Raw genomic sequence first — 20,826 nt, forward strand, 5'->3', positions numbered from 1 at the left:
AATAAATATCGCGACAACGTGGACGAAACACCTCGCAAATACCTTCGGGTTCACTCGGCTTATTCCGTTACACATAAAATGCCTTCGGGACGTAATGGAGTTATGATATTTCCTGGTTACCGCATACCGAGCGACCCCTTCGCTGCTGTTCGTCCAACATCGCGTTCCATTCAAATAAGTCCCTTTATTGTTCATAAGAGTCAGGTATACGACCCCATATATGTATCATATAACAGCCAAGACTGCAGCCAGATTGGGTCGTTTATGACAAGAATGATCGCCGATGCAATTCCCTGTGTTAGCTTGTCCCAGAAGTTCCCAGGTGTTTTAGCCAACACTTGACTTGCCTTTGCATGTGTTTTTGACCAATGCATCATTGGGACAGGATACGTTCACCTTTTCAAGAACAACTGGTGTCATCACTATCAGATAGTGATTCATAAACACTTGCTCATTACTGTTTTTGGCAGAGATTTTTTATGAACAAGGAAATGTCTTTTTCGCTTTTATTTAATGTTATAGTCACCTGAAACTTGTGGATAAGTCAAAATATAGACTCCTCCCAATGCTGGTCCAGATGGCCATATGGAATTAAGATGATCCGAGTATTACTTACTCATTTGAGGCTGTCAAATTAAACTTTTATCTTTAAACTTTTTAAACATTTTAAAAACTGAACATCAAACCAATCTGCCTGTAGGTCAATGCAGTAAAGTGTCTTTTAAATAAAAGCCACAAAATCAATTCCCTATTCACAAGAAATCTCTGCTAAAAGCGACGTCCATTGTACGATTCAACTACAGTAAACTACGGTTACAACAAACTCATGGGGACTACGAATTTTAGTTCGTTATAACCGTAGTTCGCTCTAAGCATATATACATAATAACTACAGCAAATAGTCGTGACCAAATAAGTAAGTTCGTTATATCCGTCAGTTCGTTATAAGCGTGTTCGCTATAACCGTAGTTTACTTTTTATCATGAGGATGTGCTTACGAATAACTATCAAATATTGAAGGCGCCAGGTGTTCGCGAAAAGGACGACTTCAAGTTGATCATTGTATGCCGTTTTGTGTACTCTGCGCCAACGTCCTCTATCCTAAAGACAATATTTTACAAGTTTAATGTACATTTCATACCACTGTCACACAAACAGTATTTACTGAAAATTTCTGTGACGGCGGCGTGCGGCGAATAACGTAAGCCAGAAAAAGTAAATTAGTCTTTGATAGCGTGAGCTTTCTCCCAAGCTTGAAAACACCCTCTGAAATGGCTGGTGGCAAGATCAAAGGCGCCCACAGTTCATTATTCCAAAACAAATACTACCTCCAGTATTCCGTGTTAGACTTGTGTGACAGAAACATAATTAGTTCTTGCTTCAACTCATGTATTTTCTTCTGCGAGTACTCAAAATTAAAAGCCTTGGATTTATTTGAGCCAGTCTAAAAAGGGAACTTTTTACTGTCAGATTATGCTTTGGCACGTTTCGTAATCGGTTGCACTGAGGCTATAAAAACAGTTTTTGATAACCAATAGAATCGTCCGAAAAAGATTCAATTAAATCGATTATTTTAACTAGTTTAGATATCTTTGCCTTTCTATGAATAGAAGTAAAGATGGCGTTTCTGTTTAAAGGGCGTTTCTGTTTTCTCTTCGCTGTAAGAAAAACTTCATTGCGGTCGGCAGTACAAATATATAAAAAACACGAAAAAGGCAGGCGCTCTCAGAGTTGCCCATTGCGTACTTGATGAAAGCACTGTGATATTCTTCAGACTGTTTCCGGCAGAGCTAAAAGTTGATGTTGTAAAAACTACAAACCAAACACCTGTTTCTTAAGAAGTGCGCCAATTCTATACAAAATACGGATCGAGGGGTGGAAAACGGAAGCATTTATATAATATACTCAATATTTTCATATTTAATAACCACTTTAACAACGTTTCTTTAATGAAAAGATTTCATAAATAACACCACATGTTTAGAATAATGTAGATCCATCTAGTATTTTATATGCACGCTGTATCCCTCCTTTTCCAAGCTAAACACAATCTGTATCCACGACTGAAAATGGTATCCCGTTGTTGAATGCAGGACCACAATATAGGTTCACTGTTATGGCTTCTCCGCCTTTCATCCCGCAGCTTCAACTTATCAGAGCTGCAGTTGGCTCCTGGGATGCGGGATAGAAGAATAAAGGTTTAACGAATAGACAGCGAAACGAATGTTGTTATGTCGAGGAGACGGAAGAGTTGTGTCCCTTGTGTGTCTTCCAAATTTCAGGCCCGCGCGAGTCATTTTCAACATTGACCTATTATTCAACCCCAATCATAAACTGTATATTTTTTTCCAGTATTCAATGTTTATTTTTGTTGTTTCGTCCCCTGTGTGCTGATTGTCCGTACGTCATGGAAATGTTTACCGTTAGTGAGTTTGCTACGGATGGGGAATTTAACATGTTTTGCCTATCAGTGAAACTTCCTGTGTCATGCAGCGGGGTGTCTTGACGTCCTTGGTGCGGTTAAAGCCTGGTGGCTACATCATTATTGCCATCGCATGGGGTTCGGTTCTCAACGTTAGAACGACGTCTGCTTGGGGCAATTTGGCTAAAAGCGACGTTGATATTAATTCAGACCCGATAATTAGGAAATTGAACCTCGATCAACACGGCCGTGTCAGGAACGTGTAGACATGTCCACGTGAACATTCCCCATAATTCGTATTGTCAGGAAAAGTGAGTGAAAGAGTTTAGTATTACGCTGTTTTTAGAAATATTCCAATACCGGAGGACACCAAAATGGGCATCACATTTTACCAAAGTCCGGAACCAGAACCTTAGGAGTGACGAACGCCGTGATATTGCTGGAATAATGCGGCGTGAAACCATACTCACTCACTCGGAGTGACGAGCGAAAACTTTAACCAGTCGCCTACCCTACCGCACCGTCTCGGTTAATGGGATTTTATTGTGTTCGCAAAATCGTTGACTAACAATTAATCTATGAAATATTTTATTTACAAAATACATTTCTCCTGATGCTAATGTGAAATGGAGCTGGCTAGATTTGCTTATATGTCTAAATTGGTTTCATGAAATACTTACAGTCAGGGTGCAAGTAAAATCGGTATTAACCCCCCATGCCGCACTCTGCCGTTGTATTAAGCGAGGGGACGTGACCCGACTGTGGTGGAAAGCGTTGGTCTCCTGTTGCTTTGTCCTGCCACATGAATGATGGTGAGGTGAGGTGAAATTGGGTTAAACGTCGCGTCCAAGATTATTATAAAGCGACGTGCATGCACGCGTGTGTGGCTGCTTGTACTTGCCCGGACTGATGCCGATTATAGTGCTAGCTCACTGAGAAAACATGCCGCAGTTTAACATGAATACCCCACTCAGACACAGTATGCTGACTCCGAGGCGACCGGTCCTTGTTTTATCCCCTTAATGCCGAGCGCCAGACAGGGTAACAGCAAGTACCATCTTTTAACGTCTTTTGGTATGACACCGGGGATCGAACCCCGGACCTTCCACTCTCCGTGCGGACGCTCTACCACTAGACCACGGAGGCGGTCCATGTCTGATGAATATATGATTGTATTTTATGAAAACGAAATCGGTCTTGATAAAAAAAAAGCAATTCCAGGCAGTTATTTAACACATGAAACTAGCATAAAAAATTAGCGGAGATAATTAGATTGTGTAATTAAAGATTTGATAGGTTATATTTTAGTCTACTGTTGCTGACATGCGCTTGCTGTATTGTTGGATTATTTTTATTCCACATACATATTTATGAAAATGGAAAACTAAATTATGCTGCATGTATGTTGCAACTACACATGCCTGGGGCGCAATTACGGCTTGTAAAAAATATATTCACTGTTCAGATGTGAGAGTGAGTGAGTTGGGTTTAACGCCGCTTTTAATAGTATTACAGTTAAATCACAGCGTGTCAGCTTAATGTGGGAGGAAAGCCAGAAGTGATGCAGGTCTCAGACGTTTACCATTTCGGTGAAACCCACGAGCACAGGTATGGTGCTGACAAACATAATCAGGGCGAACCGGGATTCGAACCCACAATCGGGCATGCCCAAAGGGACGCAAATCTGCACAGCGAATCGTGGCGCCTTAGACGACTGGGCCACCCGTGCCCCCTTCAGATGTGAGGAGTGTTTTAATACAAGTTATAATTTCCGTCACAACATCAGCTCCCAACGACGCGACGAGTGGGTCGAACCCCGACGCCTGCAATTAAATATACATCTTCAATGGCCGATTTTGTGTTACGTCAGTTCATTGATTTATTTCAAAACACTTGGAGAAATTAATCGGAATTAATCCAGCGAGGTAAACAACCTCTGAAACTACATCCTGAAACCTTATACCTTTCATAACAAAAATGAGAACTCGAAACAGCAAACTGACGAATTTCAATGAAGCCGATCACGTTCAACATTTCTACGTTGAAAAATCCCCAACGCACCCACAGAATGTTTATCAAGATCTGATATTGGAATACTCCAGCTCGTTTTTACGCTAAACTAGCTGCACCCCAGTTTGCTAAAGACTCCATGAGAAAATACCATCATTTCTTCTTACAGGTTTGTGTTGGCTAATCCCAAAATATCTTACGAATTCGTGTGCGAATAAATGTAAGCTTGTAACTATAACCGGGGATCCGAGAGCCACCTTTCTATGCCCACGTTCCTCGTGATACTCAACATCCTGTCAGCATAATTGCCAGAGCGGAATGTACCAGATAACAGCGCGATGAATCCATCATCCATTGGACGCAGTGCTGAGTATATCACACACCTATGACAAGTCCACGGTGAGGAGTTTGCTTCGTTTAGCGGTCGGTGTAAACGACTCAAGGGTTCATGAATGACAGTACTGTGGAGCGGTGCTCTCGTAGTTGATGTGTTTGGTAATCCAAGCGAAGTTTACAAGTTCAGTGACGGATCTGGATCCACGTACCCCTTTCAGTGCTCCTTTCGGGAAATATGTCATTGGAATATCGTACAAGCTGAGCTTTAAAACAGGTATGGCAATTGATTGTTATAATCGTGGCACAGAAGCAGATATAAATTTATCTGCTGATATTTGACTACCGGGTCGGTTCTATACACAAATACTAAAACCCAAACCCTTTGGCCAAGAGTTCATAGAAAGGCTTTACAAGGAGGACAGAGTGTTGTGAATTATTGATATGACTTGAAACGTGACACTGAAGAGGGGTATTGTTGCTGGATAGACGTCTCGCATAAGCGCGGATTGTAAAGTTGAGATTAAACGTTCACTCGTCACGAAGTATCTCCGCGTCGTTGGCTACAGTTTGTGGGCGGGGTTAACAGGCCTCCCCTTGTGTGTTCTGAAACGTACCATAAGTTTATTGATTTTTATCAGAGGATGGATGATACAGAGCAGCGGAGAAGAGTCGAGTGTCTTTTACCATTTCTTTGTCAACCTTAACGTCTTTATCTACTGGATACGGAAGAAAAACTTGTTCAGAAGACAGTAACATCGAACGATTTGCAGACAGTTTTTCACAAGCCAAAACTTGGATGGCTTGTTGACACATAACAGGTGGGAATAGGATTTACATGTGGACGTCAATTTAAGAGTGTTGTGAGTTTTTATCCTATTTTTTTGTGAAAAGGGAAAGTGTTTTTCGTCGAGGATAAATCAACAGACACACTAGCCACATTTGGAGCAGTGAGAAGGAGCTCACAGTGAACAAGTTAACTCCCGTTAAAATGGTAGGCTTTAGTGTGTAACAAATGTAACGACTTAAGCTTGAGACGTCGACAATAATTGCTGTCTTGGGTTAAATCGTTTCTTAAAGGATCGGCTTGAACATTAAATGTCAACGCAGGTTCATTTTCGGATCCTTGCGCATGTTCCTTGGAGTATATGCATTGTTGGATTTCAAAGTGATCGGTGAGTTACAACGATTTCACGTTCATCGATACTAGCTTTTCTGGTTAAACCCGATACGGAGTTCGGTCACAAGGTAGACTGACATTTGCTGAAAAGAACACGGACAAGTTAAATTATTTTCTTTATGTTCCTTTGCTGATGTTCTGCGATTAGCATCGACGGACAGCAAAAAACATATTCACTGACGCTTTGACAAAAATCATCACATTGTTTCAATGTGGAGGAAACGGAACGATGTTGAAATGTTCCGGGAGCTGGATCTTCAAAAGTTTGCAATGTGTCAAATGTGTATTTACATAAATGGGTCTTGTTGAGCAACTTTAAAAAGCATTACCCTGAGAACTAATTAAAAGCGACGTTGTGAAAGACAAAAAAGTTTACCTCCGCTGTAGCGTCGCACCAGAGGCGATAAGGGTGATCAAAAGAGCAAATCCTACCAAAGAGGGAATTAAAGAAGAAAAATGAATTCATCAGTGTCAGATGAGGTAAGTGTAAGTTGATGATGTTGATCGTTGGCCATGTAGGCATTTGCGCACTGAACCATTAGCTGGGTTTAGTCCTCAGTGCAGTGGTGTCATGCCCGTTACTTCATCGGAGATGGAAATGTCAACCTACAATGCCAGCGTATCCGACAGGTGGCATTGTGTCTTAGAAATTCCAAACAACTTAAGAAAACACTTGATGGTTTATTTCTAATTTGCCATTGTGTATAACACAGGAGTTGAATAGCTAGACCTCATGTCTGTCCGTTGCTCAAGTACGATACCATCTAGCCACGACAGGTCAATTACATGGATGATTCGTTGTCATTGTACCTGGAAAGTAATGCGACCTGGAATAGCAGGTTTTACCGGTTGCCTCTGAAAGTCGAACAATAGTCTCGTATGTGAGGTTTACTTTACGCTATGTGTCAGTGAGATGAAATGGTATAGTGAGTGAATATGGTTTTACGCCGCGTTTAGCAATATTCCAGCAACATCACGGCGGGGGACACCAGGAATGGGCTTCACATATTGTACCCATGTCGGGAATCGAAGCCGTGTCTTCGGCGTGATGAGCCAACGCTTTAACAACTAGGGGTGCTCCCACTTTTCCGGCAGGTATTGTCTAGGGTAATTAAGGTAATCTCCCGGGATAATCCACAAACAATTGAGGGATTAAACACAGATTAATTGACTGACTGCCGGCAAGGTGAGGTAGCTCTTATTCCAAATGATTACCATATGAGCCATAAAACACATTTCTTTCACATAATTCTTCAAACACAATTCTTTCACATAATTCTTTATTTTCATATACAATTTTATATACATTTACATTTGCACATCATACATTATATCACAACAATAAAATATTACAATCCAACCAGATGTGAGACGGCATCTCCATATTCCATCATTGTCTTGCTATTATTCTGAAGACAGACTTTCAGGCGGTCTAGTTCATGCTCCAGTTGGCGATACTGTTTCTTCTTGGGGCGTTTCTTAACACCAGACTGGAGCTGACTGATGGTCACTTCTGTCATTGATTGTTCAGATTTTATAAGGGTGATGAACCTGAAGATGTTGGGATGGTTGGTGGTCATTTTGTTGATTCTTGCGTGCCACCTCTCAACATAAGGTGGTTCGTGGACCTAGCGTGTCAAAATGGTTCCACATATTTCTGCCTTCTCCCTCAACCCACTGCTCAGTTACGTAATCAGCAAACTTCGAAATTGAAGGGTCTTCCATGTTAGCAGCTTCAAGTGCATTGAACCAGAAATCTTCGATATCTTCAGGTCTCAGTAGAGGTGGGGCACAAGCTCTCCTCACGAACAAGTTCACATCTGGGTTGTTTGCAAAGGCACTTTTCAGACCACACTTCTGGACATTGCGTAATCCGACTAATACGGATTAGATTTAATTAGACTTAATTAATCCTTATAATCTGCCGGCAAAGTGAGAACAAACCAACCACTAGGCTACCCGACGGCTTCCTGAAATGGTATAACGCGGCGTTCAAGATTATTGTACATAGAGCGACGTGCATGTACGTGGGTGGGTGTGCATTCGTGCGTGCGCGCGTGTGTGTCTGCATTTGTCCGGTACTAATGCTGATTTAAAGCACTAGTCCCCCCGATGATATGGGAGGCGTGTTACCTTATCCCAAGGCAGTCGTCGTCAGGCCTTCTTTTTTGTTCGAGTCAAAAGAATATACAGACACAATCGTCATTTAAACTTATCGGGATTGACATGAAATATTATAAATATATCTAATTCTATTTTATGCATGTTTGTTAAATATCAAGTTTGGACGTACGTACAGGCATTCCAGATAACAATTTATTGGTAATTACAGTAAACTACGTTTATAACGAACTGACCGATATAACGAACTTATGTTTTTAGTTCCGACCATTTGTGGGTATATATGCTGTATGTATGCCTATAACGAAATACGGGTATTACGAAATGAAATTAGTGGTCCCCTCGAGTTCGTTATAACCGTAGTTTATATCGATTAAAGTGAAATTTTAGACTGTGGTATCAATCAACTGTTTTATTCTGATTGATTTTCTGGATTGAATTTTTTTTTTCTCGGGAAACCTGATTTTGGAGCACGTTGAACAAGACGTCTCGCGTTGATAACGCTCTCATTGAAGCGTGATTGTGTGCGGCACAAAGGTCTCAAATTAATCTTAAACATCAACGCCAGAGATCAACCAGTCTCGATTAACTGTAGAAAATCAGTTTCCATGGGACGCAAAAGGCACAACAGCTGTGGCGATTATACGAATGGATCAGTGATCGTGGGTAACCGGTAGGGTGAGATGGTGGTAAGAAATCACGGTATTTTCTGGCGTTTCATGTAGATGAAGGGCCCTGATACTTCCCAGGAAGCTGAAAATGAAATTTGAGTGTGCATTGATCCAACGACCGGTAGCGCCTTGAGCGTTCACTTGGTTAATGCAATCTGGCGCATTACAATTGGACTTAATATAATTAAATGTCTTGAATGAAGCAGTCACGTTATTATTCTGTTAAATGGCATCTGAACTTTGACTTCGTATTTCCTGAAAACACTAATGTCAGTGAATTCACATAACGAGAAACAGTCAAAGAAATGACCAAAATTGAGCTGTATGGTCGCTGAAGAGTCATCATAATTTAGATGATGGCGTTTAATTAAGTGTTCTGGCAGAGAAGGACCTGCCGCCATATTGGATCAGTGAAGGTCATGGTCAGTGTGAAGACCTGAAAGTATGTTTCTCCGGGACATTTCAGGTGAATCAACAGGTCACGTAACTGTTCCAAGGGAGGAACACAAGAAATCTTGGGATGTTAAACCAATAGTTTCAATCTATTCACGTTCTGCCAACTACTGGGGGCACGGGTGGCCCAGTCGTCCAAGGCGCCGCGATTCGCTGTGCAGAGTTGCGTCCCTCGGGCACGCCAGAAACCTATGATTGTGGGTTCGAATCCCGGTTCGCCCAATTATGTTTCTAGGTTTGTCAGCACCATACACGTGCTCGTGGGTTTCACCGAAGTGGTAAGCGTCTGAGACCTGCATAACTTCTGGTTTTCTTCCCACATTAAGCTGACACGCCGTGATATAACTGGAATACTGTTAAAAACGGCGTAAAACCCAACTCACTCACTCACTCTGCCAATTACTACACAAGTACAATTAAAGAGTCTGGTCCAGTCTCGATTATTTGCAGATCGACATAATTTCGCTCGAATATTGCTGGGTGAGGTGTTAAACAACCAACAAGCTAAAGAAAAACATATGATCGAATATCCTTTGGGACATACTGACAGTCTTAGACCTTTGTCGAAATGTTACATGTTCACAGAATTAACATCTGATCCTTCAAGCGCAATACATTACATCGATGGTGGGTCAGAGATCGTTCGAGCTAAGACTGTAATGGCAGTTCTTATAAGCAGTTCCAGCTGAACATGATTGCGTGCGATATGCCACATAAATGTCTCAAGGTTCATTGCTGTGGACGTTTTATTACGAGATATTCCTTCATCACGACAGCAGATTTACGATGCAGAAACAGCTTCTGACGTAACTTGCGCCATGATGTACGCCCACTGTACTATATATGACACTGCACATCTCATGTAAAAACAACTGGAGTGTACATGTTTCATATATGTGGGATGGAGCAGTGCAGCTCGATTACATTTTTACATTGGATTACAGAAAAAAGGTAATTTAGACAGAACATTAAAACGAAACGTCATTGGTTTCGTAATCACCATCACACACACAGACTCACACACACACACACACTCAGAGAGACACACACACAAACTCAGACACACACACACTGAGAGAGAAACATACAGAGACTTAGGGACACACACACACACAGAGACTCAGACACACGGACTCAGACACACACACACAGAGATTCAGACACACACACACTCAGAGAGAAATATACATAGACTTAGGTACACACACACACGGACTCACACCGCACACGGACTCACACACACACACACAGAGAAACATACACAAACTTGGGGACACACATTCAGAGACTCAGACAGACACACACACACACACACACACACTAAGAGAGAAACATACACAAACTCAGCGACACACAAAGACACAGAAACACACACACACAGACTCAGACACACACAAAGACACAGAAACACACACACAGACTCAGACACACACACACAGACTCAGACACACACACACACAGACACACACAAAGACACATAAACACACACAGACTCAGACACACAGACTCAGAGACTCAGACACACGTACAGACTCAGACACACACAAAGACACAGAAACACACACACACAGACTCAGAGACTCAGACACACACACATAGACTCAGACACACACAAAGACACAGAAACACACACAGACTCAGACACACACACACAGACTCAGACACACACACGGACTAAGAGACTCAGCGACACACAAAGACACAGAAACACACACACAGATTCAGAGACAGACACAGAGGCACAGAGACAGACACACACATATCTTATGAACATTGCCGCAGCGTGATGTACCCAAGGTAAGATAACAGTGGTGTTGAACTATACAGAATGACTGAAGCTTTGCAGGGGTGCCTATCACGCCGGCAGTACAGTTCTTGGGATGAAAATAATCTCAAGCCCAGGCTTTGAGCACGGCGATCTGCCTTGCGGTTACCATTATCGTTAGCCTTACGGTTTGTTATAGTCCTGCTCCATGACTGTGGAATATATATAACGGTAAAAAGCCAGTCTAGCCAGCTCTCTTCCACAGCATCAGGAAAATACTTTTTTATGTGGAAATTAATTACATTGTATTGTGTTATAGAAGATTTAAAGGACTAGATAATAGTCCAGGTTTAATTCAATGTCCCTCTTTTGAAAAGTTGTCATGGGCTTGACCATGCATCGTTTTCACGTACACCTTATGGGGAGTAAGCGTGATTGGTTATATTCTACAAATAATTAAAAACAACTTTAAAAAAAGATGTTACTCATTCTGGTTTAACCGTTTGAGACGTGTTATAAATAGAGAAATAACAGTTTACATTGTTTTGCCCTGCCTTGGTATGACCTCATAACATTTTTCAGTTTATAATAATAGAATAATGCTGCAAATTGACAGTTGAGAGAATTTTTTTATCGTTCCAACTAAACGAACATTAACTTATAACATTTGTCCTAACCGACTTGATCTGTCTGTAAGTGGAACACTGGCGAAAAACTTTACCTCCATAACGGCGCCGGGCTGTTATGCCACATGTGCGTGTTTCTCATTATCTAGCCGATAGTATGTTTGAGGAAAAAAAACGTTTTCTTTATTGCCCGACACCAAGAAATAAACTAAGTCATATAAAGAGAAATATTAGTGCTAAGTAAGGTCCCTTTGAAATAACGATGTCCAACGTGACTCTATCTGTGTGACAATGTTCTTTTCCACTTTGGTCTCATTGGTTGCAATACGAGTTGCGTCCCTTGGGAGTTTCAGAATCCTGTGGTCCTGGGTTCGAATGAAAGATTCGTCCTGCTTACAGTGCTTGATTTGTTTGCCTACAGGTTAAAGTGTTCGCGCGAAAGACCAGGGTTTGATTACCCACATAGGTACAATCTGTGAACCCCATTTCTAGTGCCCCCGTCGTGATTTTGCTGGATATTGCCAAAAATGGCGTAAAACCATATGCACTCACTCACTTACAATACCCGCCCTCGTAGCCATCATCAAACGTCCTAGACCTTCATCAATACGGGCTAGAGGCGGTCTGGTAGCCTAGTGGTTAAAGCGTTCTCTCGTCACGCCGAAAATCGGGGTTCGATTCCGGTGATGGGGACAACGTGTGAAGCCCATTTCTGGTTTCCCCGTCGTGATATTGCTGGAATATTGCTAACAGCGGCGTGAAACCATACTCACTCACTCACTCACTCACTCAATACGGTTATCCTCCCACATTATTCTAACTTCCCGTCAATTGACTGAAACATATTCAAAGTTTCCCTAAATCCAATTAATTCAATCAATTTTGCCCAGCATATTTCTAAAACTGCATACCATTTAGCCAGTATAGCAGACTGTGAAGTGATTGATATATCCGCTGAACTCAACATGAAAAGCTCTTTACTTTTGACCATAATTTGACCATTGTATCTTACCATGCCTCTGCAGTCCCTCTAAATACGATTGGAGTGGTCAAGCGTATCACGTAATGATACACTAACCCCCAGTAACGGCATTTATATTTGACCAAGAGATTTTGATCCAATTTTCAGCACGACCACGACGGTAGCCATATTGGAATACCTTGTTGTTCATTAGTCAGCCACGAACATTGTGTACCTGGGTGTACAAATAAACCCATTTGAAGTTCTCACTTGCACAAAGCAATCTTCCGCTCCGATTGTTGAAAAGCTATGCCTTAAGACAGCTTTGTGGACACGGTTCGAGGCTTGCGGATTGGAGTGAGTGAGTGAGTTAAGATTTAACGTCACATCAGCAGTATTTCAGCCATATCGTGACGAGAAGTACATTAATAATTCTGCCTGTTCTACTGGAAGCCTTGCACCCCAAAGACACCGTGATCTTTATCCTGTGGATTGGGACTCGGAAAGTCCGTGGTTCGATCCCGGCCGCGTCATACCAAAAGGCTTTAAAAGATGGTACTTGTTTTTAGGCTGGACTGTGCTCGGCGTTAAGGGGATAAAAATGTTCAGCTCGGAGTCAGTATACTAGGATTATAAGTGAAATAATCTTTACGTTAAACCCTATTTCACGCCCTCTCGCTTTCACCACAAAGACCAACATACTTGAAGATGAAGATGAAGAAGATGATGATTGCTCATGATTCACGGAGGTGACACAGAGAAGTGTCAAGCAAAACGCACACACACACACACACACACACACACACACACACACACACACACACACACACACACACACACACACACACAGAGTAATGTGACAATTGACCGAGCGTTTAATAGAACTTGGTGTTTATATTTTCAGACCAAGTTCAATTTGGAGATAAAGTCTTAATTTAATGACCCAGCTTCTCTTTAAGGCAACTTTAATCAAATAGTTGCAGCATTTAGACAAGTCCAATCGACGTAAGCTTGGCATATCAATTCTTGAATTTCTTTGTACGTAAGCACCATATTCCGGTCAATACATCCTCTGCCATTGTGATGACTACAGCCTGATCGGCAACTATTTTCTCAACATGGCCAGTGATGCTTGTATAATTTACGCAATTGAATCTGAATCTTGGTTGTTGTTAGTTGCTATTTACAGCGGACAAATTTCAACAGGTGATGTAACACCATCAGAATTTTGTAAAAAAAACACACCAGACATTATTTTGTTCGTCTTAAATGGGCGTCCGCGTGCCTTTTTTCTTTCATCATGATTGATTTTATTCTAGCGTTCAGAAGGAAGTTTTGCAATTCCAATTTCAAAAAGCAATTTCACTCACAAAAGGGAAGTCTTGAAGTAAATGTAGTAGAATGATTTGTATTTTGCGCATAAAGAATATGTCAGTTATCTTTAAGCTTTTCAAATACTGAAGTGATTTGTGTAATTCCAAGTTCAAATGGACACATGAACAAGACGCCTACATGAGTCTGTTCTAATCCCACGTTTGTTAACTTCAATTAATTTTACGTTCTTAAAGTACGTTTAAGAAGTCTGAGTGTTTTCTAAATTACGATTATGTGGTGATTGCTTACCATTCAACATTCATCAATGATAGATATCGAGATGTGGATGACATCATTCAGGGAGGGATGGATGACATCAGTCAGGGAGGTGGATGACATCAGTCAAGGAGGTGGATGATATCAGTCAGGGAGGGGAGGATGACATCGGTCAGGGAGGAGGATGACATCAGTCAGGGAGGTGGATGACATCAGTCAGGAAGGTGGATGACATCAGTCAGGGAGGTGGATGATATCAGTCAAGGAGGTGGATGATATCAGTCAGGGAGGGCAAGGTGACATCAGTCAGGGAGGTGGGTGATATCGGTCAGGGAGGGGAGGATGTCATCAGTCAGGGAGGGGAAGGTGACATCAGTCAAGGAGGTGGATGACATCGGTCAGCGAGGTGGATGATATCAGTCAAGGAGGAGGATGACATCAGTCAGGGAGGGGAGGATGACATCGGTCAGGGAGGTGGATGATATTAGTCAAGGAGGAGGATGACATCAGTCAGCGAGATGGATGACATCAGTCAGGGAGGTAGATGATATCAGTCAAGGAGGTGGATGATATCAGTCAGGGATTTGGATGGCATCAGTCAGGGAGGTGGATGACATCTGTCAGGGAGGTGGATGACATCTGTCAGGGAGGTGGATGATATCAGTCAAGGAGGAGGATGACATCAGTCAGGAAGGGGAGGATGACATCGGTCAGGAAGGTGGATGACATCAGTCAGGGAGGGGAGGATGACATCGGTCAGGGAGCTGGATGACATCAGTCAGGGAGGTAGATGATATCAGTCAAGGAGATGGATGATATCAGTCAGGGATTTGGATGGCATCAGTCAGGGAGGTGGATGACATCTGTCAGGGAGGTGGATGACATCTGTCAGGGAGGTGGATGATATCAGTCAAGGAGGAGGATGACATCAGTCAGGAAGGGGAGGATGACATCGGTCAGGAAGGTGGATGACATCAGTCAGGGAGGGGAGGATGACATCGGTCAGGGAGCTGGATGACATCAGTCAGGGAGGGGAGGATGATTCGGTCAGGGAGGAGGATAACATCAGTCAGGGAGGGGAGGATGACATCGGTCAGGGAGGTGGATGACATCAGTCAAGGAGGAGGATGACATCAGTCAGGGAGGGGAGGATGATTCGGTCAGGGAGGAGGATAACATCAGTCAGGGAGGGGAGGATGACATCGGTCAGGGAGGTGGATGACATCAGTCAAGGAGGAGGATGACATCAGTCAGCGAGATGGATGACATCAGTCAGGGAGGTAGATGATATCAGTCAAGGAGGTGGATGACATCAGTCAGGGAGGTGGATGACATCAGTCAGGGATTTGGATGACATCAGTCAGGGAGGTGGATGACATCAGTCAGGGAGGTGGATGACATCTGTCAGGGAGGTGGATGATATCAGTCAAGGAGATGGATGACTTCAGTCAGGGAGGTGGATGATATCAGTCAGGGATTTGGATGACATCAGTCAGGGAGGTGGATGACATCGGTCAGGGAGGTGGGTGCCATCTGTCAGGGAGGAGGATGATATCAGTCAGGGAGGTGGATGACATCAGTCAGGGAGGAGGATGATATCAGTCAGGGAGGTGGATGACATCTATCAGGGAAGAGGATGATATCAGTCAGGGAGGTGGATGACATCAGTCAAGGAGATGGATGATATCAGTCAGGGAGGTGGATGACATCAGTCAGGGATTTGGATGATATCAGTCAAGGAGGGGAAGGTGACATCAGTCAGGGAGGTGGATGATATTGGTCATGGAGATGGATGATATAAGTCAGGGAGGTGGATGACATCGGTCAGCGAGGTGGATGACATCAGTCAGGGAGGTGGATGATATTGGTCATGGAGATGGATGACATCAGTAAGGGAGGTGGGTGATATCAGTCAGGGAAGTGGATGACATCAGTCAGGGAGTTTGGTGGCATCGATTATAGGAAGCAGCCATGACTTTGTTTGTTACTGTTCTTGAAATAAAAGTTCTTGTTGTGACATTCGTCACAAGCGTCATATACATACAAATGTACAAATCACATGAACGTTGAAGCAACATCAGTGTTTTTCGTTGACATTGAACATTGCTTCAAATACAAGACAAAGATTAACGTGTTGCCAAAAGCACTAACTCGTCGGGTTTGAATAGACAATGATTTAGTGGCACGTTTCTGCTGCAAGGCAGCATCTCTGTAGCGCTCGTTAGGTCTCTGCCTCCGGCGAACTGACTCAATTGTTCCAACGAACTGTTCTTAACAATGGCGTTATAAGGTCAACGAAAAAGCATCTGTCATAATCTGTCACCATTGCGTCATGTGAAGTTTGCGCGAGGGGACAACTCCATCATACTAGTACTCCTCTGAAAAAAATGTTGATTATTTTGCTTCGTTTTTATATTCCGATTAAGATGTTCCTAGCACGAGGATGTCTCATGACACACTTCATAAAGACACTGATCCATACGTTTAAGTCCTATAAGAACGGTTGTTATTGAAGAGTCTAGTAGAGACCATCGTATTATCATTATCATTATCATTATCATTATTATCATCATCAACGTCGTCGTCGTCATCATCATCATCATCATCATTATTATTATTATTATTATTATTATTATTATTATTATTATGATGATGATGATGATGATGATGATATGGTCGACATTTTCTTATAACGCTATATAGTCTACACAAGGAAGTTAGATGTCGGGGTTTTTTTTATCCTCCGCCGTTATGTTCTTGGGTGTTACGTTGCGGGGGGTACAATATCAACTGAGACCATTGATTGTTCAGATTTATTTAAGAAGAGCTTCAAAGTAAACAGGTTCTGACAAAACCAGCTATCAGTGTGATATAAAAAAAAGCACAAACATGTATTCTTTCAAAACAATGAAGACTCGATGTCGCTGTGTGTAAATCGGTTCTGCCATTGTGTGGCAATGATTTGTTTTCAGATCCGGGATGGTGGTGGGGTGTGTGGGGGTGTTATGTTTGTGTAGTGACGTTGAAAAGAGCAATACAAGCAGACAAATACAAATAGAGGCATGTGATGTATTGTATGCAACCAAGAAATCCACTAGTGTCCTTGAGTGTTTTCAAAGGAAGAAGCGAACGTTGGTCCCGCTAGGTAATTTTAAACAATATTTATTATTTCACTTCGACGTTTCGTATATTATGTATTATTTCTTTATGTGGAGGCTGTAGGCCACGCGAAGAAATATTTGATGTGATACATGTTTTATTCAGAGAATGATTATCCTGGATTGATTTATTTACGTTGCTTATTGGATCTGTAAGATAGATCTCAATATGACAGCTATACAAAGTGAATGTGTAAAAAACAGGTGTGGTAAGATTAAATGGGGTTTGTCGTCACCTTCAAGATCGTTATCCTTATAGACCGACGTGCATGTGTGTGCGTGCGTGTTTGCTTGCGTGCGTGTTTGCTTGTACTAGCCCGGACCTATACTAGTTCGCTGGGATACCATGCTGTAGACTTTAACATGGTGACTGGGTGGTCGGGTAGCCTAGTGGTTAAAGCGTTCGCTCGTCACGCCGAGGACCCGGGTTTGATTCCCGACATGGGTACAATGTGTGAAGCCCATTTCTGGTGTCCCCCGCCGTGATATTGCTGGAATATTGCTAAAAGCGGCGTAAAACCAAACTCCCTAACATGGACACACCGTTCAGACACAGTACACCCAGACTCCCTGCCGACAAGTGCTTCATATCTCTCCTAAAAGCCGAACGTCAGGCAGTGTGACAACAAGTACCATCGGATTGCTTGGTATGACGCAGCCGGGGATCGAAATACCCGCTTCCTGTCTCGGGGCAAAGGCTGTCTATCCATGAGACCCCGGAACCGGTCCTCCGATAAGACCTCTCATTACGAATATGCAAATAGACAGGTCGTACATGATATATTCAGCACTTGTTGCGTCTATATGTATATAGCAACAAGGGTGGTCTTGTGTGTAGGTTCAGGGTTGCGTCCCTTAGATTCCGAATCTCACTCGGGTAAACTCGGGTTTTTCGGCCGTCTTCTAACAACCTCAGGCAGAAATGGAGTAGTGATATTTCTTGATGTCGCTGTGTTCCCTTTACCGCCAGATCTCTCAGCATGTATAGTCTGGAAGGTAATTTAAGGTACCGAAGTTTACTACAATATCTGAAAAACTATCGGACCTACTCCAGTCAAAGTTGGTATGAGATTTTTAAACAGTCATACATAACTGGATATTACATTTAAAGACAATCAGTGCATGAATAAAAAATCTGTATTTAGCTATCGCTATATTTCATCAACAACCAGACCTGTTCGTCACGGGTGGAACGAGCATTCATTGAAACAGCCATCTGCATAATGCTACCCCTGCGTCACAGGGCCATATGACACAGTTGAACCAATCAACTCAACTCGAAAGGGTGCACGGGAATCACGCACGCACGCACACGGTGTTAGCGTTGGGCGTTTCAACGTGCGTGATTCCCATGCACCCTTGTCATTCATGACTCAGTCACTGAAAATCGGTGATGACTTATGAAATATATGAATAGAGATTAATACACACGTGTCTGTCAGTTACCATTTTCGTAGAAAGAGGTGTTTCAAAACGTATCTAACGAGTGACAGCGAGTTGAATACGCTTTGAAACAAAATGTTTTAAGGTAAATGGTATCTGACAGGCACGAGTGCAGTGATCGGTTTCTTACACATCCTTAACTCGCACCATCAGCATCGAATCGATGGATTTTGTCTATTCTCGTGTTCGCAGGGGCGCATTAATACATCGGTCATGAGTAACGTCGTCTGATTTACTGCGTATAACAAATGTGCCCCTACACGAAAACGTTTCCACAATGTCTGTTGACTATCAGGGGGCACGGGTAGCCCAGTCGTCTAAGGCGCCGCGATTCGCTGTTCAGAGTTGCGTCCCTTGGGCACGCCAGACACCTATGATTGTGGGTTCGAATCCTGGTTCGTGCCGATTATGTTTCTAGGTTTGTCAGCACCATACCCGTGCTCGTGGGTTTCACCGAAGTGGTAAGCGTCTGAGACCTTCATCACTTCGGGCTTTCCTCCCACATTAAGCTGACACGCCGTGATATAACTGGGAGACTGTTAAAAGCGGCGTTAAACCCATTCACTCACTCACTCACTATTTCAAATGGGTTTCTCGCCCACATGTGTATAAGAACTCAAGAGCGCAACTCTGTATTAAGGTATCGAAGACTAAAAATGCGCATAGACCATATATCTCACCAGAAAATATGAATGGTCTGACGCCATCCCGCTGAAAAAAGATATTGCAGTTTCACAAGTTAGTTCTTACATACATTTTCCAAGTGGTCCTGTCAGCTTAAAAAAAACATGTTATCGAATTTCCAGAATCTGACGATATTTCAAAATCTTTTCTCATTAAAACACCGTTCACCATGTTGCGATTTCCCGTGCCCATGGAGTCGTTGCTTAAGGCTCGCGCATAAATACGATTTAATGTTTGAGCGTTTTGATGTTGCATTCCGACTTTGCTCAATCATCTGATTCAGATGTAATTCAATGTGATGCGTTGAGCATTAATGTGTCGTGATTCGGAACTCGCTTTAATGCTAGAACGTGCACCAGTGAATAAGTCACCATTGACACGAAGACCCTTCGAAAAGGTGTAGTAATTATACCGGTTTAGTAACACAGTGAGGTTATTTAGTTTTGAGACGTGGATGGAGCTTTTTTCTCACGCCATAAGAAGATGTATCATCAGCTGAGCCTTTTATGTCCAAGGGTCAGCGACTCCTTGTTCAGGAGTGAGTGAGTGAGTAATATTTTACGCCGCTTTTAGCAATATTCCAGCAATATCACAGCGGGGGAGACCAGAAATGGGCTTCACACATTGTACCCATGTGGGGAATCGAACCCGGGTCCTCGGCGTGACGAGAGAACGCTTTAACCACTAAGTTACCCGACCTCCTGGAGAGTTGGGTTTTTTTTACAAATAGGTGAGGTGAAATGGGGTTTAACGTCGCGTCCAAGATTATTGCACTTAAATAGCGACGTACATGTACGCGTGTGTGTGTGTGTGGCTGCTTGTACTAGTCCGGACTGATGCCGATTTATAGTGCTAGCTCACTGAGATACCATGCCGCAGTTTTACATGAATACCCCACTCAGACACAGTATACAGACTCCGAGCCGACCAGTCCTTGTTTTAGCCCCTTAATGCCGACAACAAGTACAATCTTTAAACGTCTTTTGGTATGACGCGGCCGGGGATCGACCCCCGGACCTTCCGCTATCCGGGCGGACGCTCTACCACTAGACCACGGAGGCGGTCTTTTATAAACAATACAATAATATAATACAATAATGTGTACATACATTATACGCCAAATCCACACCCTAACGCAAGTGCTGCATTATTACCCTGTTCAATAAATCAGTGTGCACTCGGATTTCATTTTTAGCTCCATGAGGCGCTACAAGGTTAACAGTCACATTACTATTTCATCCTACCGGGTACCCTTTAAGTGCTGGGTGAACAGAAATATTTCGAAAGGTCACTTGCCCAAGGAAGTGTGGGGCAAGTCCGAAGCCAGAGAAAGAGTGTGTATGGTTTTACGCCGCTTTTAGCAATATTCCAGCAATATAACGGCGAGGGACACCAGAAATGGGCTTCAC

General features: G+C 42.7%; 1 protein-coding gene across 2 annotated transcripts in view; it reads left to right on the forward strand.

The window, feature by feature from the left end:
- Window positions 1-20,826, forward strand: part of LOC139470292 (parathyroid hormone/parathyroid hormone-related peptide receptor-like) — a 218,466-nt gene that overhangs the window by 108,839 nt on the left and 88,801 nt on the right. Inside the window, exon 1 of one of the 2 annotated variants that reach the window (XM_071252652.1) lies at window positions 4,862-6,425. The exons of the other annotated variant lie outside the window; for it this stretch is intronic. Coding sequence (XP_071108753.1) covers window positions 6,402-6,425 — 24 coding nt within the window. The 5' untranslated portion in view covers window positions 4,862-6,401. Of the gene's footprint in view, window positions 1-4,861; window positions 6,426-20,826 lie in introns of those variants that run through there. 2 annotated transcript variants of the gene reach the window in all.

The sequence above is a fragment of the Haliotis cracherodii genome, unplaced genomic scaffold (genome assembly GCF_022045235.1).
Source record: "Haliotis cracherodii isolate W230 unplaced genomic scaffold, xgHalCrac1.p SCAF_20, whole genome shotgun sequence".
NCBI lineage: Eukaryota > Metazoa > Mollusca > Gastropoda > Lepetellida > Haliotidae > Haliotis > Haliotis cracherodii.